Here is a 26,039-nt window from a genome sequence, read left to right as displayed (position 1 = left end):
GCTGCTGCGAAGCATGAAAGGGAATACAGGTGAAAGGATTCTGCTCAAGACCTTCCGAAAAACCTTTGACTGGGCACAGAGGGTGGGCGTCTCTCCTCCAAGCCAGGACAGCCTCTCAAGAGGCTTCATGCAACACTCTCCCGCTAGGGGGCAGTAGTTACCAGCGACCGCGCTCCGTCCACAGCCCCGGGCGTGGGCAGGGACGCAGAGGGACCCCGGAGGTGACAAGGTGCCCAGTGGCTCACTGAGCTTAGTCCTGGAGCCCATAAGTTGGGGTCGCTCACCCCGCGGAGGGACCGAGAGCGGCAGGCCCAGCGGGTCTCACCTTGGGGGAAGGGAGCCTGAGCTCCAGGGCACACAGTGACCTCCTCCGGCCCTGGCTGTCGGGCAGCCCTGGGCCAGTGACCTGTCCCCCACCTGCGGAATGTAGAGGGCGGAAGCGGCACCCGCCCCTGGCCTGTTTTCAGGGTGCAGGACGCCGCGGCAGTGGCTGCCAAAAAGCTGCGTCTGGGTGAAATTCACCCTGCGTCTCCTGCGCCGCTGCCCAACCCGGCTGGCGGAGCCTCGCCGCTGCGCCAGTCTTTCCCCGACCTGCTCTGCTGGTGGAGCGGGTCGTCTGAGCAGTAGCAAGCCCCACCCACAGAGAACTCAGAGATCGCCCTTTGGAATGACAAAGAAGCATGGCCTAAAACTGTTCTGCTTAATTGTCCCTGTTGCTAAATAGGCGGATCTCCAGGCGTCGCCAAGGAGGGGACTGCTAAGGGGATGAGCTGAAAATCGGGGAGGGGGAGACCAGCCACTGCCCAAGTGCCGTGACCCAAGGGCCACCGGGGATCCTCCCCCAGCCCTGGGGCTACTCCGCCCTGGGTGTGCGGGTCTCCAGCCCCCTCCACCACACCTCCGCCCCGCCTGGCGCACTGCCTGGTTTGCCTAGTTCCCCGGACCAGACCAAGAGGCCGCTTCGCTGAGGACACACCGCCGGCTCCAGCCCTTTAGTCCGGGCGGCTCCCGACCCACCCCCTACCCGTGGGGCTCTCGCGGGCCGGGCCGGAGGCCGCCAGCTGGGCAGGTGCAGCCGGGAGCAGCGCGCGCTCGGTGAGTCGCCCGAGCGGCTCTGGAAGAGTTGATGGGGATCAAAGAAGAAGGAGGGAAGGTCAGGGAGGAAGGTGATTGTTTCCGTTTCTATCTTTGCTAGCTGCCTCGAGACCAGCAGAAGCTAGGGGACTCGGGAGGCCGGCTAAGGAGCTACGGCCTCCACGGTTTTAGGGGCAAATTTCTTCAAACTGGGATCCACTGGCTCTGAGCACTGACCTGCCCCAGCCTCTAGGCCATGAGGTTTTCTCAGGAAGGGGAAGGGAGCCAGGGGATATCCTCCACTATGGAGCACTAGCTCTGAACCCAGATAGAGGCCTAGACTTAAATCCTTTCCTACTACTCTGCTGCTGGGGGGTTCTGTAACTTTACTGAGCCTCACTTTCCCCATCTATAAAATGGGGATATAATGCTACCTCCCAGGGTCCCTGTGAAGATGAAATCAAAAGGCAGTGTAAAATGCTACACAGATAGGTCTTCATTTGCCAGAGAAGAATAACTATTTCTGGTCTCATGGGGTGCGCTTTGGGCCAGGCCTATCCTTTCCAAGGGTGAGGGGATGGCCTCCCTGACCAGGAGTCACATGGGAACACAGACAAGAGCCCTGCTGCAGGAGATCCTGCGGCACTCTGGTGAGTGGCTGTCAGGCCTCTGCGTGGGCCGCACAATAGACAAGGACAGTTTTCCTTAAGGAGGACATCCCTCACCAGACCTTCTTCCCAGACACCTTCCCCTAAGAAAACTGAGAACCCCTGTTGAATGAACACCTGAAAACTCCCTGCTACAGAGCCAAGTTCTCATTTTGCAGGTGGGAACTGCAAGGTCAGGGATGGTTACATGATGTTATAAGTTGGTAGAACTACCTTCCTCTCGTCTACTCTCTCTTATGTGTGTTTAATCCTGCGTGCTGCCTTCTCTGTTAAACAAAGGATAAATGTGGGGCCATGTGGGCAGCCAGAGAAGAAGGCACCAGGGTCAGACTGGCATGCTCCCAGGAAAGAGCGCTCTGCAGGGGTTACTGGGGCTCTCTGGGTCCAGATGAGGATGAAATGCAGCACCAAACAGGAAAATGGACTCAGGAAAGCCACCCTCACTCTCTGAACCTGGGATGGACACTGGAGTTTGGAACAAGACCTTGCCCTATTTTGAGCCAGAGAAGACTCTTATTTGTCTGTTGAGCAGGGGCCCCCTTCTCCAACATTTCCTTCCACGCAGTCTTTAAAACCTGCTCCTAATATGGGATCCGGATAGGATCCGGATCCGGAGAGGGCTGAACCTTCAGCTTGCTGCCCTTTCCTGTAAGCAACAATCTGGCAGTTTTGTCAGGAAGAAGTTTAAGTTGGAAGATAACATGCGATGGCTGCCATTCTGGGCCATGCTCCTTCACAGCTGCGTCCCCAGAGCAAGATTCTGCGCATACTGAAAGGTAGGGCACCGAGATCCAGCCCCAGGCCTCTGGACTCAGCGAGAAAGACGAGTCTCTCTGCGCAACCGTCCTGTGCTCTAGCCTCCCTGTGGTGCTCTCTTCCCAGCCACCTTCCCACTCACCGCTACCCACCCCGCGCCCGGCGCAGTGGTTTCTGCTTCTTTGTACCCCTGCCACTAAAATGGTCTCTCCCTGCTGCCTGCACTCAGACATCCCCGCGCCTCCCCCCGCCCCCCAACCCCGTGCACACGCGCGCTGGCTACCCCTGACTATGGATATCAGGACCCGCTCCCTGCTCTGCAGTCGAATCTCTGCGGCCCTGGCCTTTATTCCAAACCCTCTTGTTCCCTGTCCTCGCAGAGACACGGGCGGGCTGTGGGATTTGCAGGATTTGGAACCCCGCTGGGCAGCTCAGGGTGCTTACTAGCATAAACAGGCTTGCATACTGATGGGGTTTAGGTGGGTAGTTGCCACGCCCCATGCTGTTGGCTCCGCCCCCTGGTGCTGTTGCCCTCCTCCAGCGTGGTCTCAGCCCGGGGAGCCAGCCGCTGGATGAGCAGCGATTGTCTCCTAAAGAACTCCCACACTTGTTAAGTTCAATGCCCTGCGATGTTGCCATCCGCTCCAGGGGAGATCTATCCTTGACCCTCTATCCTTGACCCTAGCCGTGCAGTGGTCCCATCCAGGTGGACTCAAGGGGCTGAGATGAATCCGAATGGATCCCAGATCGGGGGGACCTCAGACAGGACAGAGAAGCAATGAGACAGCACAGTGCAAGGCCTGCCCCAGGATGTTGCAGAAATGGGCTAGGGAGAGCTTCTCAGGGGGTCCAGACAGTTTGTTTAATCCATCTTCACGACAGCTCTGAGGTAGGGTTATACTCATTTTACAGATAAATAATACATTGGAGTTGAGAGACTAAGTGCTCTTTCACCATGACAGAGCAAGAATTTGAAACTAGGTCGGTTCAGTGCCAAAGCTTGTCTTAACCTCCATATTTTAAGGGTATCCTGCAAAGGGAGCAATGTGAGCAAAGAATAGAGGAGGAGACTACAGAAAAAGGTCATGTTTCTGGAGCACCGAGCTCTGTACACAAAGAGGTGAGAGTGGAGGCTGGAGAGATTGCTGAGGACCTTGGAGAGCCTTGGAAGTCATAATCAGCAATGTGGACTTGGTCCTGAGGGTGGTGAGGGGCTGACCCCCCCACCCCCCTTCAGAGGTTTTATACAGGAGAGTCACGCACGCTCTCTGGGTGCAGTTAGGAGTGTGGGTTCAGGTGGGAGAGGAAAAGCAGAAAAATTAGTGTGGTCTACTTTAGACCATCTTGCTTCTCAATATTTTATTATGCACACATAGAAAATGATTTGTTTTTAAGATGGAAGATGACCCTTGGGTCTCTGGACTCAATACCTGGATAAACTAGTTCCCTCTCTGCTGCAGGGAACACGGGGGTGGGGTGGGGGGGGCGGTAGGGCAAGTCATTGGGAAATGATATGTTCTTTTTGGCTGCCCTGTGTTTGAGGGAAGTGCAGAAGCCTAACAGGAAGTGGATTAGATTTCTGGAGTCAGACTGGGTCCAACTCCTACTTGCATCAGTCTACTCAGTTGGTTGCTTTGAGTAAAAAAACTTAATCTCTCTAAACCTATTCTTTCATCTGTAAGATAGGGATAAGAATAGAATTTTAGGGTTGTGATGAGAGTAAAATGAGATAACGTACTGTGCCCGGAGCATGAAAGTTGCTCAGTCTGACTCTTTGTCAGTTTTACAGTATGAAAATCCATGCCAGAATTACATGGAATAGTCCATAGTCCATGTAATTCTCCAGGTCAGAATACTGGAGTGGGTAGCCGTTCCCTTCTCCAGAGGATCTTCCCAACTGAGAGATCAAACCCAGGTTTCCCACATTGCAGGTGGATTCTTTAACAGCTGAACCACCAGGGAAGCCCCAGAATACTGGAGTGGGTAGCCTATTCCTTCTCCAGTGGATCTTCCAAACCCAGGAATCGAACCAGGGTCTCCTGCATTGCAGATTCTTTACCAGCTGAGCTACCAGGGAAGCCCCTGCCTGGAGCATAAGTATCTTAAAATGGCAATTCTATTATTTTTTTAATTTATTATTAGTAAATCTGAATCTCAGGAAAAACAATTTCTGAAGTCATCAAAAGGAAATGGAAATCATGAAAATAAATGAGATGCCCCAAAGAGTGTGGATGATGAAGAGGAAGTACTTCGTGGACAGTAGTGGACAGAGGAAGAGGCGCCTAAGAAGAAATGGTCAGAGGAAAAGAAGGAAAGCCATCAATCAGAGCCTGGTGTCATAGAAGCCACACACATGACGTAGCTACACGGCCAATCCTCTGTCTCACTTCCTCCTTCTAATAGAACCTGATGTTGTTAGGGAAAGCCCTCTTCTCTGGATGTCTGTGTGCCTTAAAGGTGGCAGCCAAGTGCCCCAACTTCAAACCAGGAAATGGGTCCTCAATGGAAATCCCATTTCCCTTGCCACTGATTGGTTTAGGAAGGTGTATCTGATACCCTTCTGGCCAATGGGACTTAGTGAAAAGTCAGGTGGGGGACATCTAGAAATGATTCCTTTGATTTAAAGAGATGTACATGCAAATCAAAACCATAATAAATACCAGTTCACATCCACTAGGATGACTAGAATTTAAAAAGCCAGATAGCAACAAATGTTGGTCATGATTTGGGAAATTCAGAGTCCGTACTGATGGTGGGAAGCACTTGGAAAAGAACCTGGCTGTCTGTCAAATGACTAAACACAAAGTTAACATGTGACCCAGCAGTTCCACTCCTAGACATATGCCACGGGAAATGAAACTGTGTTTCCACACAGAACCTTCTAGGCAAGTGCTTATAGCAGCAGCATTCACGATATCTAGAAGTTCAACTCAAATAGTCATCAACAGATGAATGGATACACAAATGTGGCATAGCCATAGAATAGAATAGCACTTGGCTATTTGGGGAAGGAAATGGCAACCCACTCCAGTGTTCTTGCCTGGAGAGTCCCAGGGACGGGGGAGCCTAGTGGGCTGCCGTCTATGGGGTCGCACAGAGTCGGACACGACTGAAGCAGCTTAGCAGCAGCAGCAGCATAAAAAAGGAAATCAGTACTGATACCTGCTACAACATGGATGAACCTTGGAAACATTCTAAGTGAGAGAAGCCAGCCACCAAAGACCACATACTATATGACTCCATTCATATGAAAGTCCAGAACAGGAAACCTATAGAGACAGAAAATAGATTAGTCGGGGCTTAGGGCTGGGGTGGTAAGCAGGGGAATGGGATATGAGGTTTCTTCTTGGAGGTAAATATTCTGAAAATGATGATAATGATTACACATATCTGTGAATATACTAAAATCACAGAACTATATACATTAAATGAATTGTATGCATGTTATATGTCAATAAAACTATTTTAAAAGAAGCAACAACAAAAAAAGACATGCATAAAAAACACAGACTCTTCTCCACATTGTCTTGTTTAGATGGGATGGCTGGAAGGGCACCAGCCATCTTGCTGCCCGCGTGAGGGTGATGTCTACATAACAAGACAGGCAGAATCACAAAGATCACCGAGAAGCCCAAAGGAACCTTGGCAGCAGCAAACTCTGCTCGTCTTGTTATGTGACGTGATAAATTGTTTACACCGTTTTGAGTCAGAGTTTTTGTTGATATTCTCCAACAATCATGTACTTTTTAATTCCCAAGGAGTTTCATATAGGAAAACAGTTGCTTATGAAAACTTCAGAGGTGCTGGATGGGCAGGCTCAAGCTGACCCTCCAGGAACGTCTCCTAGAAGCTGCAAAACTGACCCATTGTTGGAGCTACTACCTTTGTCCCCCTGTCAGGAGGGTGGGACACAGGAAGCCACTCCTGCAATGATTAAGTTCAAGGACACAGAGCAAACACAACATTGTAAATCAACTATACTCCAATAAATCATTTTTTTAAAAAGAAACACAACGTATTACTTGTGACCTCGGAATCAGCAATGGGGCTGTGACCTCATAACCCAAAGATCTTTGCTCCCTGTCAGCACCCTAACGAAGCTGGTGAGTGAAACTGGAGTGCTGATTGAGAAAACTTACCCGCCTCCTTGACCTTACCACCAGAAGAAAGCAGTGCAGCAGGAGGATGGCCTCCACTCGACTCCACCTTCTGGATGTCTCCTATCTAAGGCCCAACTCCTACTTCCATCTCAGATCTCTCCTCTGAAGTCATTTTTCCTTCTGCCGGATATATATTTGTGTATACGTCTACATGTGTGTATATATGTATGCTGCTGCTGCTGCTGCTAAGTCGCTTCAGTTGTGTCCGACTTTGTGCGACCCCATAGATGGCAGCCCACTAGTCTCCTCTGTCCCTGGGATTCTCCAGGCAAGAACACTGGAGTGGGTTGCCATTTCCTTCTCCAATGCATGAAAGTGAAAATTGAAAGTGAAGTCGCTCAGTCATGTCCGACTCTAGCGACCCCATGGACTGCAGCCTACCTGGCTCCTCCATCCATGGGATTTTCCAGGCAAGAGTACTGGAGTGGGGTGCCATTGCCTTCTCTGTGTATATATATATCTCCTTTCAAATGTCCTAGGATCTTCTTGTGAAGGTCTTTCAGTTTTGGTTTACCTGAAAATACCTTTGTTTTGTCCTCATTCTTGAATTTTTTTTTTCCTAGACAAAGAAGATAGACTGGTAGTTATTTTCTCTTCTTTTTTCTTTTATCTATTTGCTTTAGTTCTTGGGGGAAGGAAGGCAGCATACATCTGGACAATTTGACTGTTCTCTTTCCCCACAGTGTGGACCAGATTGCAAGGTGGAGCCTAGGGACCAGAGCTCTTCCAACACAGACACAGCAGATGAAAGCACAGTGATGGGACACGTGGTCAAGGGGGAAAAGCAGGTGAGTGTGGGATGGAGTTTCCCTGGTGTGGCAGAGCTGGTCATTGGCCAAGAAGCTCTGGGTGGTCTCGGGATAAACACAAGGGGAGGGTGTACTTCTCAGAGCCACAGCCCAGGAGAATGCGTCCCTGGCCCCAGGAAGGCACAAGCAGCGCCCACACAGCCCCTGCCTAACCGACCTGTAACTGTTTTCTTTCAGCGTATAAATATTCTCTTTCATGAAGGCCTGCTGCCTACAGCCACTTTTGATACCAAGTGGCCAGAGTTCAGTTTGGGGATTTCTCTGGTGATCCAGTGGCTAAGACTCTGTGCTCCCAATGCAGAGGGCCCAAGTTCAATCCCTGGTCATGGAACTAGATCCCACATACCATAACTAAAGATCCCACATGCCGCAACTAAGATCCAGTGCACCCAAATAAATAAATATTATAAAATAATAAAAATAAAATCTTAATCAAAAACACAAATGCTTCAACCATAAACCATTAGTTGAAGAAGAAATTACAATGGAATTAGAAAATATTTAGAATCAAAAGCTGATGAAAATATTATATAACAAAACATGTGGGATGCAGTTAATATAGTATTCAGAGAAAATGTATAGCCATAAATATTTCTCATAAGAAAATAAGCTCAAAAATGAGTGAGCTCAAAAGTCTCAAAATTAATGAGCTAAGTGTCCATATCAAAATAATACCCCAAAAAGTAAAAGGGAGATAAAACTAAATATAAGAAAAAATTAATTTTAAAAAGATGAACAAGCCAGAAGCTGATTTTTCAAAAATATTCATAACATTGACAAAATTCTGGTGAAAATGATTAAGAGATAAAAAACGAAGGCACAGATAATCAATATTAGGCATAGCACAACCAGAAAAGGATACTTGTCATGCAATAAATATAAAAAATATATAAAGAATTCCTATACATGGTAAGAAGAAGACAGCCAATGGTTCAAAAGGAATTCCATAGAAGGAACACCCTTTCACAAACATTTGAAAAGGTGTTGAGGACTTCCCTCGTGGCCCGGTGATGAGGACTCTGCTTTCCCACTGCAGTGGGCACATGCTCAATCCCTGGTCAGGGAACTAAGATCCTGTGTAGCCAAAAAAGAAAAGGTTAGTAATCAGGGAAATACATGCTAATACCTACAAGATTCACAAAATCAAATATCAGACAATACAAAATATAAACGAGCATATGAAACAGGGGCTCTCCACTATCTGCTTTGGGAAACAGCCTTGTTTGATGAAGCTAAAAGTGTGCATACCCATATATATCTTTTGCCTAAAACATTATATTTTTTCTTAATCTTACTGAAAATATTATTTCTTTTCTGAATTCTTTCTTCCTTTAACTACAACATCTTCATTTTAATATAAAATTTATCCTCCTTATTTTCTCATAATAATGAAATTTGACTTTTTCTTTTAAAGTGGAGATTTAGCCCCTCATCTAGTTGATCTTAAACATTTTAGTATCATGGTTGTATTAAAATATACTGAGGACCCCCAAAGAGCTTTTTATGTGAGGTGTAGCTATTGCTATTTACCATATTAGAAATTAAAACTGAGAAATATTTTTAAAGATAAAGTATGCATACCCTATGACTCAGAGATTCCAATTCTAGGTATGTACTTCAGAGAACTCTTGAATAAGAATCTTACAGGAGTGTTATTAAGAATAAAAAAGAAAAAGCTTGTAAACCCCTGGCAATAACCTAGCTGGTAAATAACAGTAGAAGGGTAAGTAAGCTTTAGTATATTCACCAGTAGAATACATATAACAATGAAAGGAACTGCAGCTTCAGAGAACAACCTGGTGAATACTGTTATCAAATGTTGAATAAAAAAAGCAAGTTATCAATGAGTTACATAAAGAATTACCCCATTAATCTAAAATTCAAACACAGTTATAAACACTGAATTATTTACAGTGTGATGGTCAGTTTTTTTGTGTCCACTTGGCTAGGCTAGAGTTCCCAGTTATTCAATCAAATACTAAGTGTTGCTGTGAAGGTATTTTGTAGATGCATAAAAGCCCATAATCAGTTGATTTTAAGTAAGGGGGAAAGTGAAGTGAAAGTGAAGTCGCTCAGCCGTGTCAGACTCTTTGCGACCCCATGGATTGTAGCCTATCAGACTCCTCCATCCATGGGATTTTTCAGGCAAGAGTGCTGGAGTGGATTGACATTTCCTTCTCCAGGGGATCTTCCCAACCCAGGAATCGAACCCCGGTCTCCCGCATTGCAGGCAAACGCTTTACCGTCTGAGTCACTAGGGAAGCCCAAGTAAGGGGGATTATTCCAATAATAATCTGTATAGACCTGATGCAATCATTTGAAAGGCTTTCAGAGCAGAACCAAGGTTTTCCTGAGTAAGAAGAAACTCTCCACAGTGGACTGCAGCTTCAACTTCTGCCCAGAAGTTGCAGCCTGCCTTTCCTAATGGCCTGCCCTACAGATTTCAGACTTTCCTAGCCAGCCCCACAAACGCATAAGCCAATTCATTGCAATAAATCTTAAAACTGGTCTCCTACTGATTCTCTTTCTCTGGTTGACCCTTGACTTTTGGATTTTGGTACTGGAGGTGGTTCTGGAGGAGTAGAATTTTTTTTTAATTTATTTATTTGGCTACATTGGGTCTTAGTTGTGGCAGAGGGGATCTTTTCAGTTTAGTTCAGTCATTCAGTCATGTCCAACTCTTTGTGACCCCCATGGACTGCAGCATACCAGGCTTCCTTGTCCATCACCAACTCCCAGAGTTGCTCAAACTCATGTCCAATGAGTCAGTGATGCCATCCAACCATCTCATCCTCTGTTGTCCCCTTCTCCTCCTGCCTTCAATCTTTCCCCAGCATCAGGGTCTTTTCAAATGAGTCAGTTCTTTACATCAGGTGGCCAAAGTATTGGAGCTTCACCTTCAGCATCAGACCTTCCAATGAATATTCAGGACTGATTTCCTTTAGGATTGACTGGTTTGATCTCCTTGCAGTCCAAGGGACTCACAAGAGTCTTCTCCGACACCACAGTTCAAAGCATCAATTCTTTGGTGCTCAGCCTTCTTTATGGTCCAACTCTCACATCCATACATGACTACTGGAAAAAAGCCATAGCTTTGACTATGCAGAGCTTTGTCAGTAAAGTAATGTCTCTGCTTTTTAATATGCTGTCTAAGTTTGTTGTAGCCTTTCTTTCAAACAGCAAGCATCTTTTAATTTCATGGCTGCAGTCACCATCCACAGTGATGTTGGGGCCCAAGACAATAAAGTCTGTCACTGTTTCCATTGTTTCCCCATCTATTTGCCATGAAGTGATGGGACTGGATACTGGGATGTGAACTCTGAATTGCAGCATGTGGGATTTAGTTTCCAGCAGGAAATTACCCTAGAGGAACAGAATCTTAAGGCTGAATTCTCTGAACACATCCTGGATTTTCTGGAACTGGATCTGTAGTCTGATTAGAGTTCAAGGCACTAATGACTCTTTCACATGGTAAAGAGGGTACTGGTAGTCCATGGAGGGATGATACTAGAAACATGAAAAATGTTGCTGTTGGATACTCCAGGCAAGGTTTTGAGTGATGTTCAAACATTTTAGTTAAACTAAATAGTATAATGAGAGTGCCTGGTAGTTCCTAACTGCTGGACAAAATGGGAAAAGAAAAGATGAGCTCATGACTTCAAATTCCCAGCTCAAGATCCTCATAAAATGACCCCCAAACTTGCTGAAAAACAAACCCAGTATCTCACCCAGTGAGTGGCTGAGTTACAAGGCAAATTAAATTCCCAGTCTCAATGGTATCTACTGTTAAAAGGAGGGCATTGACTGGGAAGAGATGGGATACTGTTGGAATGAGAACAAATTGGAAGACCCTGACAGAGATGGGGATGTTGAGTCCCTGAATTCTGATGAGACTATTTGACCAGTACTAATGCATCTGAGGGGATTAACTCTGCATTGAAAACTGTAATGGCCTCCCTGAAGCAGCTGCTTTGCAAGACAGTGCTGTTCCTCCTCAGGACCCTCCCCCACCACTCCCTTTGCTTCTAGATCTATCATTAGACTCAGGCAAGTCCCAGCACGACCCTAAAGGTCGTGTACCAAGTGTAACCCACAGGGAGGTGTGCTCTACACCAAAGGCTGCACGATTTTCCCAGTTGAGCAGACAGACAGCCAGTGAATATATAATTTAATGTCAGAGTGGAATCACTGTGCAAGACCTGCTCCCCAGCCCCAGGAGGGGCAGAGGACACACTTCACCAGCAAAGGAATGACATCCCTCCCACCCCTGCAGCCTCACCCCACCAAGCCAGGCAAAGATGAGAAGGGCCATGACTCATCTTTACCAGTACTTTTCCGAGTCCCTCTGATCAGACCAGTGTGTCATGTGCTCCACCCTGAACCAATCAATGTGGGCAGTGGGATGGCAAATGTTATTTGACTTAAACCTTTCAGGATCTATGCCTGGGTCTGGGGATGGAATTAAATCCCAAGCCACATAGCTGAAAATAGGTGATAGAGGGTGAGGAGTGCAAGTTCTGAATGTGAATTCTAAGTGCTATTATCCAGAAGGGGGAATAGATGGTGAGCATTAAACAGGATGAATTTCCTGTCGCTGCAGAAGGAAAACAGAACAGACTCGGGACCCAGGCTTGTTCTGTAACTACTCACAGCAGAGCAGGGCAGGCTGGTTTCTGTGCTCCCAGTCAGCGTAATGGATTTGGTATTTTAATCTAATCATGCGGTAAAAGTTCTTTACTTAGAGAAAAGCTCCAAACCCATGCTAAATGTATCTTGACAATTGGACTAAAGCAAATCCTGTTTATTTTAGTAGTCAGTAGAAGTGCTGGAGGAGACCGAGGAGAGCATGTGACCCATGAGCTGGACTCTGGCCACTGGAGGCCCCTAACCCCCTCCCCATTGGAATGTGTGTTCTGCTTGCCTTCCTCACGCCAGAAACTGCCCAAGAACAGAACTCTGATAGTCCTGTGGTGCTGAGACCGTCTGGACAGTGTATATAACAGAGCCCAGTTCAGTCCTCTGTGTAAACTTTAGGATTCTGGCAGGCGGTGTGTGGAGGTCTGTTATCCTGCAGCCACCCAAGACAAGCCTGGTAAGTAGGTTCTCTTTGCTTCTTAAACCTGCCACCTACCAATCTCCAGTGGTCTACCTCTTTCTTCAGGGCTTCCCTGGTGGCTCAGCTGGTAAAGAATCCTCCTGCAATGTGAGAGACCAGGGTTCGATCCCTGGGTTGGGAAGATCCCGTGGAGAAGGGAATGGCAATGCACTCCAGTATTCTGGCCTGGAGAATTCCATGGACCGTATAGTCCATGGGGTTGCAAAGAGTGGGAAATGACTGAGCAACTTTCACTTCACTTCACTTTACCTCTTTCTTCAGGCTTTCCAGGCCCCTTCACCTTCAGAAGCTCCTAAGGACACTGTGAACTAACACCTAGGTGTCTGGAGCAGCTTTATTATTTGTGCCTCAACTGAAAATAATACTAGCAGTCTCCCATCAGTCGCTTACACACGTGGAGTCTGCATGCTAAGTGCCCACCGTGCGTGCGTGTGTGCATGCATGCTCAGCTGTGTCCGACTCTTTGTGGCCCTACGGACTGTAGCCCGCCAGGCTCCTCTGTCCATAGAATTTTCCAGGCAAGAATACTGGAGTGGGTTGCCATTTCCTACTCCAAGGAAATCTTCCCAACCCAGGGATTGAACTGGCATCTCTTGCATATCCTGCATTGGCAGGTGGATTCTGTACCACTGACCACCATGCATCAGCTCTCAAATCTCCCTCAACTCTATGAGCTTAATATTATCATCTGACTTTGTCAATGAGGAGTCTGAGGTTAGGGATATAGGCAGCTTGTCCAAGGCAACAAGCTACCTAAGGGCAGAGTTGGGATCTTAGCCAGGCCTGCAGGCCTGCAAAGTTTGTCCTCTGTGATGGACATTGTGCTTCTTCCCTACCCCTGTCTCCACCGCAAGTCCCTGCACTGTCCTGCAGTATCATACTGGCTGTTAATGAAAAAAATATATATATATATTGATTAAACCTTTACATCCCAGTACTAAGTTTGACCTCATCTTCTATCTGAAAGATATCTGACTTCCCTGGTGGCTCAGACGGTAAAGCATCTGCCTGAAATGTGGGAGACCCGTGTTCGATCCCTGGGTTGGGAAGATCCACTGGAGAAGGCAATGGCACCCCAGTCCAGTACTCTTGCCTGGAAAATCCCAAGGACAGAGGAGCCTGGTAGGCTACAGTCCACGGGGTCACAAAGAGTCGGACATGACTGAGCGACTAAACTTTATTTTCTTTCTTTTCTATCTGAAAACTCTAAAAGTCAGGATATTCACTGGCTCTGGAAAAATAGTCTGTACCATTCAGTTGTAAAGTTCAAGCTGAGGCCCCAAAACTTATATTTTAAGCTCTGTGAGGTTTCAGTATCAGGAGGCTCCTGGTCGGCATCTGCCAGATTCCTGTTCTGTTGCTTCACTTTGTCTTGTCTCCTCTGTTGTGACTTGATATCACACCTGTGAACAATAGCTGTTTAAGTTCAAGCTTTAAAATATCGAAGCCAGGGAGCAGTTACCATATGTTTTTCTGGAGGAGTAACAAACAGACCTGTTTTTTGTCAGACCTGTTTTTCTGTTCACCCGAGATGGTACACTCTGCCTCTGGCAGAGGCGTGGGTTGGCCGTGGCCTGCTGCAGGGTTGGGGCGTTGAGTGCTGCAGCGCATGCAAGGGACCTTTTGAAGGAGGTCACCATCATCTTCATTACCCCCACCATGTTTGGTTTCAGGTCAAACAATAAGAGGGGAACAGAGCCCTGCCCATCAACAGGAAATTGGGTTAAAGATTTACTGAGCATGGCCCCGCCCATCAGAATAAAACCCAGTTTCCCCCAGTCAGTCTCACCCATCAGGAAGCTTCTATAAGCCTCTTATCCTTATCTTTCAGGGGGCAGACAGAATGAAAACCACAATAACAGAAAACTAATCAAACTGATCACATGGACCACAGCCTTGTCTAGCTCAGTGAAACTATGAGCCATGCCGTGTAGGGCCACACAAGACAGACCAGTCCTGGTGGAGAGTTCTGCACAAATGCGGTCCACTGGAGAATGGAATGGCAAACCACTTCAGTATTCGTACCTTGAGAACCCCATGAACAGTATGAAAAGGCAAAAAGATAGGACGCTGAAAGATGAACTCCCCAGGTTGGTAGGTGTCAGTATGGTACTGGAGAAGATAATTTCTCCAAACTGGAGAAATAATTCCAGAAAGAATGAAGAGATGAAGCCAAAGAGAAAACAATGCCCAGTTATGGATGTGACTGGTGATGGAAGTAAAGTCTGATGCTATAAAGAACAATATTGCATCAGATCAGGTCAGATCAGATCAGTCGCTCAGTCATGTCCGACTCTTTGCCACCCCATGAATTGCAGCACACCAGGCCTCCCTGTCCATCACCAACTCCCGGAATTCACTGAGACTCACGTCCATCGAGTCAGTGATGCCATCCAGCCATCTCATCCTCTGTCGTCCCCTTCTCCTCCTGCCCCCAATCCCTCCCAGCATCAGAGTCTTTTCCAATGAGTCAACTCTTCGCATAAGGGGGCCAAAGTACTGGAGGTTCAGCTTTAGCATCATTCCTTCCAAAGAAATCCCAGGGCTGATCTCCTTCAGAATGGACTGGTTGGATCTCCTTGCAGTCCAAGGGACTCTCAAGAGTCTTCTCCAACACCACAGTTCAAAAGCATCAATTCTTGGGCGCTCAGCCTTCTTCACAGTCCAACTCTCACATCCATACATGACCACAGGAAAAACCATAGCCTTGACTAGACGAACCTTTGTTGGCAAAGTAATGTCTCTGCTTTTCAATATGCTATCTAGGTTGGTCATAACTTTCCTTCCAGGGAGTAAGCATCTTTTAATTTCATGGCTGCAGTCACCATCTGTAGTGATTTTGGAGCCCAAAAAATAAAGTCTGCCACTGTTTCCACTGTTTCCCCATCTATTTCCCATGAAGTGATGGGACCAGATGCCATGATCTTCGTTTTCTGAATGTTGAGCTTTAAGCCAACTTTTTCACTCTCCACTTTCACTTTCATCAAGAGGCTTTTGAGTTCCTCTTCACTTTTTGCCATAAAGGTGGTGTCATCTGCATATCTGAGGTTATTGATATTTCTCCTGGCAATCTTGATTCCAGCTTGTGTTTCTTCCAGTCCAGCGTTTCTCATGATGTACTCTGCATATAAGTTAAATAAACAGGGTGACAATATACAGCCTTGACGAACTCCTTTTCCTATTTGGAACCAGTCTGTTGTTCCATGTCCAGTTCTAACTGTTGCTTCCTGACCTGCATACAAATTTCTCAAGAGGCAGATCAGGTGGTCTGGTATTCCCATCTCTTTCAGAATTTTCCACAGTTTATTGTGATCCACACAGTCAAAGGCTTTGGCATAGTCAATAAAGCAGAAATAGATGTTTTTCTGGAACTCTCTTGCTTTTTCCATGATCAAGCGGATGTTGGCAATTTGATCTCTGGTTCCTCTGCCTTTTCTAAAACCAGCTTGAACATCAGGAAGTTCATGGTTCACATATTGCTGAAGCCTGGCCTGGAGAATTTTGAGCATTACTTTACTAGCATGTGAGATGAGTGCAATTGTGCGGTAGTTTGAGCATTCTTTGGTATTGCCTTTCTTTGGGATTAGAATGAAAACTGACCTTTTCCAGTCCTGTGGCCACTGCTGAGTTTTCCAAATTTGCTGGCATACTGAGTGCAGCACTTTCACAGCATCATCTTTCAGGATTTGGAATAGCTCAACTGGAATTCCATCACCTCCACTAGCTTTGTTCGTAGTGATGCTTTCTAAGGCCCACTTGACTTCACATTCCAGGATGTCTGGCTCTAGGTGAGTGATCACACCATCATGATTATCTGGGTCGTGAGGATCTTTTTTGTACAGTTCTTCTGTGTATTTTTGCCATCTCTTCTTAATATCTTCTGCTTCTGTTACCATTTCTGTCCTTTATTGAGCTTCTGTTACCATTTCTGTCCTTTATTGAGCTCATTTTTGCATGAAATGTTCCTTTGGTATCTCTGATTTTCTTGAAGAGATCCCTAGTCTTTCCCATTCTGTTGTTTTCCTCTATTTCTTTGCATTGATTGCTGAGGAAGGCTTTCTTATCTCTTCTTATCTCTTTCTTATCTTATCTTTCTTTCTTTCTTATCTCTTGCTATTCTTTGGAACTCTGCATTCAGATGTTTATATCTTTCCTTTTCTCCTTTGCTTTTCGCTTCTCTTCTTTTCACAGCTATTTGTAAGGCCTCCCCAGACAGCCATTTTGCTTTTTTGCATTTCTTTTCTATGGGAATGGTCTTGATCCCTGTCTCCTGTACAGTGTCACTAACCTCATTCCATAGTTCTTCAGGCACTCTTATCTATCAGATCTAGTCCCTTAAATCTATTTCTCACTTCCACTGTATAATCATAAGGGATTTGATTTAGGTCATACCTGAATGGTCTAGTGGTTTTCCCTACTTTCTTCAATTTAAGTCTGAATTTGGCAATAAGGAGTTCATGGTGAGAGCCACAGTCAGCTCCTGGTCTTGTTTTTGCTGACTGTATAGAGCTTTTCCATCTTTGGCTGCAAAGAATATGAAAAGGCAAAATGATAGGATACTGAAAGAGAAACTCCCCAGGTCAGTAGGTGCCCAATATGCTACTGGAGATCAGTGGAGAAATAACTCCAGAAAGAATGAAGGGATGGAGCCAAAGCAAAAACAATAGCCAGCTGTGGATGTGACTGGTGATAGAAGCAAGGTCCAATGCTGTAAAGAGCAATATTGCATAGGAACCTGGAATGTCAGGTCCATGAATCAAGGCAAATTGGAAGTGGTCAAATAAGAAATGACAAGAGTGAATGTCAACATTCTAGGAATCAGCGAACTGAAATGGACTGGAATGGGTGAATTTAACTCAGATGACCATTATATCTACTACTGTGGGCAGGAATCCCTCAGAAGAAATGGAGTGGCCATCATGGTCAACAAAGGAGTCCGAAATGCAGTACTTGGATGCAATCTCAAAAATGACAGAATGATCTCTGTTCGTTTCCAAGGCAAACCATTCAATATCACAGTAATCCAAGTCTATGCCCCAACCAGTAACGCTGAAGAAGCTGAAGTTGAATGGTTCTATGAAAACCTACAAGACCTTTTAGAACTAACACCCAAAAAAGATGTCCTTTTCATTATAGGGGACTGGAATGCAAAAGTAGGAATTCAAGAAACACCTGGAGAAACAGGCAAATTTGGCCTTGGAACACGGAATGAAGCAGGGCAAAGACTAATAGAGTTTTGACAAGAAAATGCACTGGTCATAACAAACACCCTCTTCCAACAACACAAGAGAAAACTCTATACATGGACATCACCAGATGGTCAACACTGAAATCAGATTGATTATATTCTTTGCAGCCAAAGATGGAGAAGCTCTATACAGTCAGCAAAAACAAGACCAGGAGCTGACTGTGGCTCACACCATGAACTCCTTATTGCCAAATTTAGACTGAAATTGAAGAAAGTAGGGAAAACCACTAGAGCATTCAGGTATGACCTAAATCAAATCCCTTATGATTATACAGTGGAAGTGACAAATAGATTCAAGGAATTAGATCTGATAGACAGAGTGTCTGAAGAACCATGGACAGAGGTTCATGACATTGTACAGGAGGCAGTGATCAAGACCATCCCCAAGAAAAAGAAATGCAAAAGGGCAAAATGGTTGTCTGAGGAGGCCTTAAATAGCTGAGAAAAGAAGAGAAGCTAAAGGCAAAGGAGAAAAGGAAAGATACACCCATTTGAATGCAGAGTTCCAAAGAATAGCAAGGAGAGGTAAGGAAGCCTTCTTCAGAGATCAATGCAAAGAAATAGTTAAAAACAATAGAAAGGGAAAAACTAGCGGTCTCTTCAAGAAAATTAGAGATACCAAGGGAACATTTCATGCAAAGATGGGCACAATAAAGGACAGAAATGGTATGGACCTAACAGAAGCAGAATATTAAGAAGAGGTGGCAAGAATACACAGAAGAACAATACAAAAAAGATCTTCCTGACCCAGATAACCACCACGATGGTGTGATCACTCAACTAGAGCTAGACATCCTGGAATGCAAAGTGAAGTGGGCCTTAGGAAGCATCACTACAACAAAGCTAGTAGAGGTGATGGAATTCCAGTTGAGCTATTTCAAATCCTGAAAGATGATGCTGTGAAAGTGCTGCACTCAATATGCCAGCAAATTTGGAAAACTCAGAAGTGGCCACAGGACTGGAAAAGGTCAGTTTTCATTCCAATTCCAAAGAAAGGCAATGCCAAAGAATGTTCAAACTACTGCACAATTGCACTCATCTCACATGCTAGCAAAGAAATGCTCAAAATTCTCTAAGCCAGGCTTCAATAGTACATGAACCAAGAACTTCCAGACATTCAAGCTGGATTTAGAAAAAGCAGAGGAACCAGAGATCAAATTGCCAATGTCCATTGAATCGTTGAAAAAGCAAGAGAATTCCAGAAAAACATCTACTTCTTGTTTATTGACTACGTCAAACCCTTTGACTATGTGGATCACAACAAACTGTGGAAAATTCTTAAAGAGATGGTAAATTCTTAAACAGACCACCTTACCTGCCTCCTGAGAAATCTGTATCCAGGTCAAGAAGCAACAGTTAGAACTGGACATAGAACAACAGACTGGTTCCAAATTGGGAAAGGAGTATGCCAAGGTGGTATATTGTCACCCCGCTTATTTAAATGCAAAGTACATCATGCGAAATGCCGGGCTGGATGAAACAGCTGGAATCAAGATTGATGGGAGAAATATCAATAACCTCAGATATGCAGATGACACCACCCTTATGGCAGAAAGTGAAGAAGAACTAAGGAGCCTCTTGATGAAAGTGAAAGAGGAGAGTGAAAAAGCTGGCTTAAAACTCAACATTCAAAAAAGGAAGATCATGGCATCCAGTCCCATCACTTCATGGCAAATAGATGGGAAAACAATGGAAACAGTGAGAGACTTTATTTTTTTGGGCTCCAAAATCACTGCCGATGGTGACTGCAGCCATAAAATTAAAAGATGCTTGCTCCTTGGAAGAAAAGCTATGGCCAAACTAGATAGCATATTAAAAAGCAGAGACATTACTTTGCCGACAAAGGTCCATCTAGTTAAAGGTATGGTTTTTCCAGTAGTCATGTATGGATGTGAGAGGTGAACCATAAAGAAAGCTGAGTGCCGAAGAATTGATGCTTTTTGAACTATGGTGTTGGAGAAGACTCTTTAGAGTCTTTGCACTGCAAGGAGATAAAACCAGTCAATCCTGCAGGAAATCAGTCCTGAATATTCATTGAAAGGACTGATGCTGAAGCTGAAACTCCAATACTTTGGCCACCTGATGCGAAGAACAGACTCCTTGGAAAAGACCCTGATGCTGGGAAAGATTGAAGGCAGGAGGAGAAAGGGATGACAGAAGATGAGATGGTTGGATGGCATCACTGATTCATTGGACGTAAGTGTGAGCAAGCTCTAGGAGTTGGTGATGGACAGGGAAGCCTGGCATGCTGCATTCCATGGGGGCCTCAGAGAGCGACTGAACTGAATGAACAAACACATTGTCAGACTTTTTTTTCTGTTCACCTGTGATGATACACTGGTGTTGATGAAAAGGTCCATCGTGCAGTCAACTCAGATTCCCACTGATCTTTGAGTCAAGGGAGTGAGAATCCCCATCAGAAAGAGTCCATTTGGGTTGGTTTAACAAGATACCACAGACTTATAAACAACATAACCTACACTTACGGCTTATTAACAACATAACCTTATTTCTCACAGTTCTGGAGCCTGGAAGTCTGAGATTACGGTTCTGGCATAATGAGGGCCTTCTTCCCGGTTCACAGTCAGCAACTTCTCACTATATCCTCACTATGTGGTGGAAGGAGTGAGAGAGCTCTTTTATAAATGCCTGGTGTCTCATAGGACCACTAATCTTCATGAGGGCTCCATCCTAATGACCTAAGCAGCTTCTGAAGGCCCCACTTCCTGACATCATTACATCAGAATTTCAACATATAAATTTGGGAAGCACTGTTTCCTTCACCTTCCAAAAGGTGGGTTCCAAGGTGTATGAAATTTGGAGGGAGTAAACTGGAGTCAATGAAGTCAAATGTAGTTCATTTTTTGCAGAGAAATGGGTGGAATCCATTGAAGTTCCTAAGTTTTCAGAACTCTAAGAACCAGGCTGCCATGCTTGCTTGTAAATAGGAGCTGGTGAGTAGAATGGGGCTGGAGACCCAGATTTGGAAGGTACTTTAATCCTACTTGCAAATATTGTATTTAGACACTTAACAAATATGGTTAGCAAGTAATCAGATTACTCAACAGAGGCCTCAGTTTCCCCCTATGTAAAATGCAATAATAAGACTCACTATCTCACTATTGGAGAAGGCACTGGCACCCCACTCCAGCACTCTTGCCTGGAAAATCCCATGGACAGAGGAGCCTGGTAGGCTGAGTCCATGGGTCAGGAAGAGTTGGACACGGCTGAGCAACTTCTTTCACTTTTCACTTTAATGCATTGGAGAAGGAAATGGCCACCCACTCCAGTGTTCTTGCCTGGAGAATCCCAGGGACAGGGGAGCCTGGTGGGCTGCCGTCTGTGGGGTCGCGCAGAGTCGGACACGACTGAAGTGACTTAGCAGCAGCAGCAGCCTCTCAGACTGTGGAAAGGATTAAATGAGATATGCATGTAAAGTTCCTGGATTTAGCAGGCACTTAGTAAACAGCAGCTATTATTATTAAGATTTTTATTGTGTGTAGACCCATTTTGAGTTTGTTCAGACAACCGAACGTGTGATTTACATTACAATAACTAACAAATGTTATCCTTGGCAGATGTAGAGCTGTGGAACCAGAATAGCATCTGCAGCAGCTGAAGTCATTCTACACTCTGGCCCAGTGTCCCTGCAGCAATTTGATATGGAGATAGAAGCCAGGGTGCTGTGGGGCAGCCTTGGCCTGCTCCGCCTGGTGTGGTGTCTCCTTCCACAGACAGGCTACGTGCACCCAGATGAGTTCTTCCAGTCTCCAGAGGTCATGGCAGGTAAGCTTCCCATGTGTGGTTAAGATAAGTTTGTGCAGCAAAGTCTGGTCGAGGAGCTGGTTGGTTATTTAGAGCATGCGTGAATGTTCAATTGTATCTGACTTTGCAACCCCCACCAGGCTCCTCCGTCCATGGAATTTCCTAGGTAAGAGTGCTGGAGTGGGTGGCCATTTCCTTCTTGAGGGAATCTTCCCAACCCAGGCATCAAACCTGTGTCTCCTGCATTGGCAAGCGAATTCTTTACCAACTGTGCCACCTGGGAAGCCCCTGGATATTTAGTTCAGAGGGAGAAAAATGTCTGTGCAAATGAGCAGTAAATCCACAAGCCTCTCTGGCATAAGAATTTGAGAGTAGGAACTTCACATCTCCTTCCTGAGGGGCGACACTGACCTTCTAAATATTACCAATGAAATGCCAGCCTCTTTGATGTTTTCCTGCTTATACCAACAGTACAGGTTTTCAGAACAAAAGCTGTTTGCGGCTTCTTAGTGGAAGGATTTCAAAGTTGGGCTTCCCCAGTGGTTGGGGAAGCCTATACAGGGCTGTGACATAATAATGAAACTTTGTTTCTGTAGGTTCATGTGATGTCTGAGGGAGCTCAGACCTAGACTGCTCACTTGTTAGAACTTCGCTTCTAGGTGGAATAGGACACATCATTAAGACAGTTGCCAGAAATCTTGAGGCTTTTCAGATGCTGTGGTCACAAGCTTTCTTCCTCATGGCTCAAGATGTCTACTTGAGCTCCAGCCATCAGGTTAAACACCAGGTCTTTCCCACCACCAGAAAAGAGATAGGCATTCCTACTGTCTTTAAGGGCATATTTTGAAAGTCACATACTTTTTGCTCATTTTCATTTTATTGGTCAGAATATGTCATGTGACCACACCTAGCTACAAAGGGATGCTAAAAAATATAGTCTGTATATCTGACCACATGCCCAGCTAAAGAGACTAAGGATGAAGGAAGAAATGGATATTAAGGAGGTATCAGTCCTTTCTGCCATAGACCTCAACAGGTGGATTTGTTTTTAAAGTTGAAAAGTCCAGTCTTATTAGTTTTTTAACCATATTTATTTTTTCTTGCTGGGTCTTCACTGCTTCACGGGCATTTTTCTCTAGTTGTGGTGAGCGGGGATATTTAGTTATGGTGCGAGGGCTTCTCATTGAGGTGGCTTCTCTTGTTGCAAAACACAGACTCTATGGTGTGAGGGCTTCAGTAGTTGTGACACATGGACTCAATAGTTGTGGCCCGCAGGCTTAGTTGCTCCACAGCATGTGGGATCTTCCTGGATTGGGGATTGAACCCATGTCTCCTGCACTGACAGGCAGATTCTTTACCACTGAGCCACCAAGGAAGCCCAGGTCCAGTCTTCTTTTCCACCCCATTTTAACCTGAGCCAGCAAAAAGCAGCCGGATGATCTGACCCGAGACTTTATTTTTTCTCTTTCACCTTCTGACATAGAACTGCCAAAAGGCTGGACGAATAGGAGGAGAAGCAAAGAGCCTTAAACAACCCGTAGTGTTATCAAGTGGGAGATGTTGTGAGACCTGGAGCTAAGATGCAGAAATTAAGGTTTTTCCCTCATCCCCACTCCAAGCTCTGTGACAGTGGGGTACAGAGTCACAGACTAGCCCCACACAGGAAGTAATTTTAATTACAGGTGTATTCGTTTTAAAAACTAGGAATCCTAGATAAAACTAGTAACCTTAGACCATAAGCACAGTTGCTCACTCCCTTCCGCACTCTCACACTGCCTGTCCTGGAGGACGATCATGATCACAGAGATGCGTTTTTGACTCTGGAGACCTTAGAGCGCCAAGAAGAGGAATGGAGCCTCCCCCTGCTCCTCCTCACACACGCTGTCCAGAGTGCAGTGTTACCTTGCTTCCTAGGCGCGGGGCTGCACAGCAGACCATCACAGGCCTAGCAGCTTAACCCTGGAGTTCCATCCCAGCAGCCCCTGCCGCATGACGGTCTTCCCACTGCTGACCTGGAAGCTCACAGTTCTGTAAGTCAGAAGTCCCACCCCGGCTCCCTGCTCAGGGTATCACACGGTGTGGGCTGGGCTAGTTCTTGTCTCTTCAGCACCAGCTGAAGATGACTCTGGTCTTAAGGGTTCCTGTGGCTTTTGTCACACCCATCCGGGTGCTCTCCCTGCCTTGGGGCCAGCGGTCCCCTACGACATCACCTACTCTCAGGAGTGGACTCTGTCAGCTTCACAGCCCCAGGGTTGTGTGGGGCACAGACAGTCCTGGGGGCCGTGCTGGGGTTTGGTCTACCATGTTCTTGAGCTGAGATCTGGCTTACCCCTCCTCCTCTTTCTGCAGGGGATGTCCTAGGCGTTGAGGCCGCCCGGCCCTGGGAGTTTCACCCCAGCAGCCCCTGCCGCACGGCGGTCTTCCCACTGCTGACCTCTGGCTCTGCCTTCTGGCTCCTCAGGCTCTGGGAAGAGTGGGGGCCATGGCCGGGCGCGGTGAGTGGCTACTTGCTGCTGGTGGGGCCCCGACTCCTCCTCACCGCCCTCTCCTTTGCCCTGGACCTGGCCGTGTACCACCTGGCTCCAGGCTGGGGGGCGGAGCGCTGGAATGCCCTGCTCCTGCTGTCCGGGTCCTACGTCACCCTGGTCTTCTACACAAGGACCTTCTCCAACGCCATCGAGGGACTGCTCTTCGCCTGGCTGCTGGTACTGGTGTCCCCCAGGGCGGCCAGGAGCCGCACACCTAGGAAGCCCGCTCCAGGCCCGCGGTGGCATGGCTGGCTTCTTGGGGGCCTTGTGGTGGCTGGCTTCTTCAACCGGCCCACCTTTCTGGCCTTTGCTCTGGTCCCCCTCTTCCTCTGGGGCACTTGCGGAGCCACAGATCCCAGCTTCAAGTCGCTGACCCAGCAAGCCCTGACTCTGCTCCCGGGGGCAAGCCTCACTGCAGTGGCGTTTGTGGCTGTGGACAGCTGGTACTTCTCTGGTCCATCTAGACCCAGCACCCTTGTCCTTACACCTGCCAACTTCTTGCGCTACAACCTGGATCCGGTGAACCTGGCAAGGCATGGCACACATGCGAGGCTCACTCACCTGGCTGTCAACGGCTTCCTGCTCTTTGGGATGCTGCACGCCCATAGCCTGCAGGCCGCGTGGCAGCAGCTGCGGGCTGGCCTGCAGGCCTTTGCCCAGATGGGCTTCCCAAGGACACTGGAAGCCTGGAGCCCACGGCCCAGCCCCAGGTCTCTCCTCCTGCTCTTCTACTTTGTGCCCCTTGCCCTGCTATCTGCCTTTAGCCACCAGGAGGCTCGGTTCCTGATTCCCCTCCTGGTGCCCCTTGTCCTGCTCTGTAGTCTGCAGACCCAGCCAGCCCCCTGCAGGGGCACTCTGGCCCTCTTCAACGTCCTGGGTGCCCTCTTCTTCGGGTGTCTGCACCAGGGGGGCCTTGTGCCTGGCCTGGGGCACCTGGAGCGGGTGGTTCATGCCCCTGAGCCCCTGCGTGTACCCACCCACTTCACACTCGTCTTCACCCACACCTACATGCCCCCCCGGCACCTCCTGCACCTCCCAGGCTTGGGCTTGCCAGTGGACGTGGTGGACATGGGTGGGGCTGAGGACTGGGTCCTGTGCCAAGCCCTGAACAACTTCACCAGACACGCAGCCTGCCAAGCGGCCGGGGGACCGTGGCTCTGCCGTCTGTTTGTGGTGACCCCTGGTACCACCAGGCCAGCCGTGAGGAAGTGCCGCTTCCCACTCAAGAGTGAGACACTCATCTTTCCCCACCTGACCCTGGAAGACCCACCAGCCCTGTCCTCCCTGCTGAGCAGTGCTTGGAGAGACCATCTCAGCCTTCATATCCTGGAGCTGGGGGAGAAGCCTGACAATATGACACAGAAGCCACTGACCAAGACTCAGCCCTAGCTGAGGGCCCCTTTCCACCTCTAAGTGTTGGCTGGACTGGGACAGAGCCTGATTCTTTTCCTTTCCTTTCCCTTCCAGAATCCCCACCACTGCCTCTCCTGTGCACAGCCTTTGACTGTTCCACCTCCTGGGTAAACTGACATCCACTTCCCCTCAAAAACCAAAGAAATGATCAGTCATGGTCCTGATGCCAAGGTCCCCAAAGAACCTAATGTAATCAGTGACGCCAAATGCCTATTCCTGCCCTATTCCTTCCAGTCACTGTGATGTTTTAAACAAATAAATCGCACCTGATTGTGAAAGGAGACAGCAATCTCCTAATGACATTCCTGAATGACTTCTCCGAAAGCTTCCAGGATGCCTTACCTCTTGCTGTCATGACAACCCTTTGGCCTCCTAGATACCTGGAAGGAGGCAGTGTATTGATACTCAAAAGAAGGTAGCTCAGATTCAGGAGGCCTAGTTCGAGTCCCCAGTCTTCTACACATTGGCTACATGCTCTAAGAAAGCCCCTTCCCCTAACCCA

General features: G+C 47.0%; 1 protein-coding gene across 31 annotated transcripts; it reads left to right on the top strand.

The window, feature by feature from the left end:
* The first annotated feature begins 519 nt into the window (after positions 1–519).
* Positions 520–25,843, top strand: PIGZ (phosphatidylinositol glycan anchor biosynthesis class Z). 31 transcript variants are annotated; one of them, XM_070371049.1, is made up of 10 exons: positions 520–1,095; positions 2,410–2,518; positions 7,342–7,446; positions 12,278–12,559; positions 13,551–13,705; positions 14,415–14,677; positions 20,351–20,625; positions 20,702–20,785; positions 21,410–21,617; positions 23,946–25,843. In XM_070371049.1, exons 9-10 carry the CDS (start codon positions 21,494–21,496, stop codon positions 25,511–25,513), a joined length of 1,692 nt encoding a protein of 563 aa, XP_070227150.1. In that variant the 5' UTR covers positions 520–1,095; positions 2,410–2,518; positions 7,342–7,446; positions 12,278–12,559; positions 13,551–13,705; positions 14,415–14,677; positions 20,351–20,625; positions 20,702–20,785; positions 21,410–21,493; the 3' UTR covers positions 25,514–25,843. The 31 variants fall into 31 exon arrangements, with proteins under 31 accessions (XP_070227150.1, XP_070227245.1, XP_070227218.1 ...); XM_070371144.1 differs by lacking the exon at positions 2,410–2,518 and having other exon boundaries at positions 12,502–12,559; XM_070371117.1 differs by lacking the exon at positions 13,551–13,705 and having other exon boundaries at positions 12,502–12,559.
* The last annotated feature ends 196 nt before the right edge of the window (positions 25,844–26,039 follow it).

The sequence above is a fragment of the Bos mutus genome, chromosome 1 (genome assembly GCF_027580195.1).
Source record: "Bos mutus isolate GX-2022 chromosome 1, NWIPB_WYAK_1.1, whole genome shotgun sequence".
Lineage (NCBI taxonomy): Eukaryota > Metazoa > Chordata > Mammalia > Artiodactyla > Bovidae > Bos > Bos mutus.
This window is presented reverse-complemented; position numbering and strand designations above follow the sequence as displayed.

What these genes read in the sequence shown, in the direction of transcription:
- PIGZ (XM_070371227.1), top strand. Translation starts at nt 21,494, where the DNA reads ATGGAGATAGAAGCCAGGGTGCTGTGGGGCAGCCTTGGCCTGCTCCGC. An exon ending in GTCTCCAGAGGTCATGGCAG is followed by an intron (nt 21,618 to 23,945) that starts GTAAGCTTCCCA and finishes CTCTTTCTGCAG; the next exon opens with GGGATGTCCTAGGCGTTGAG.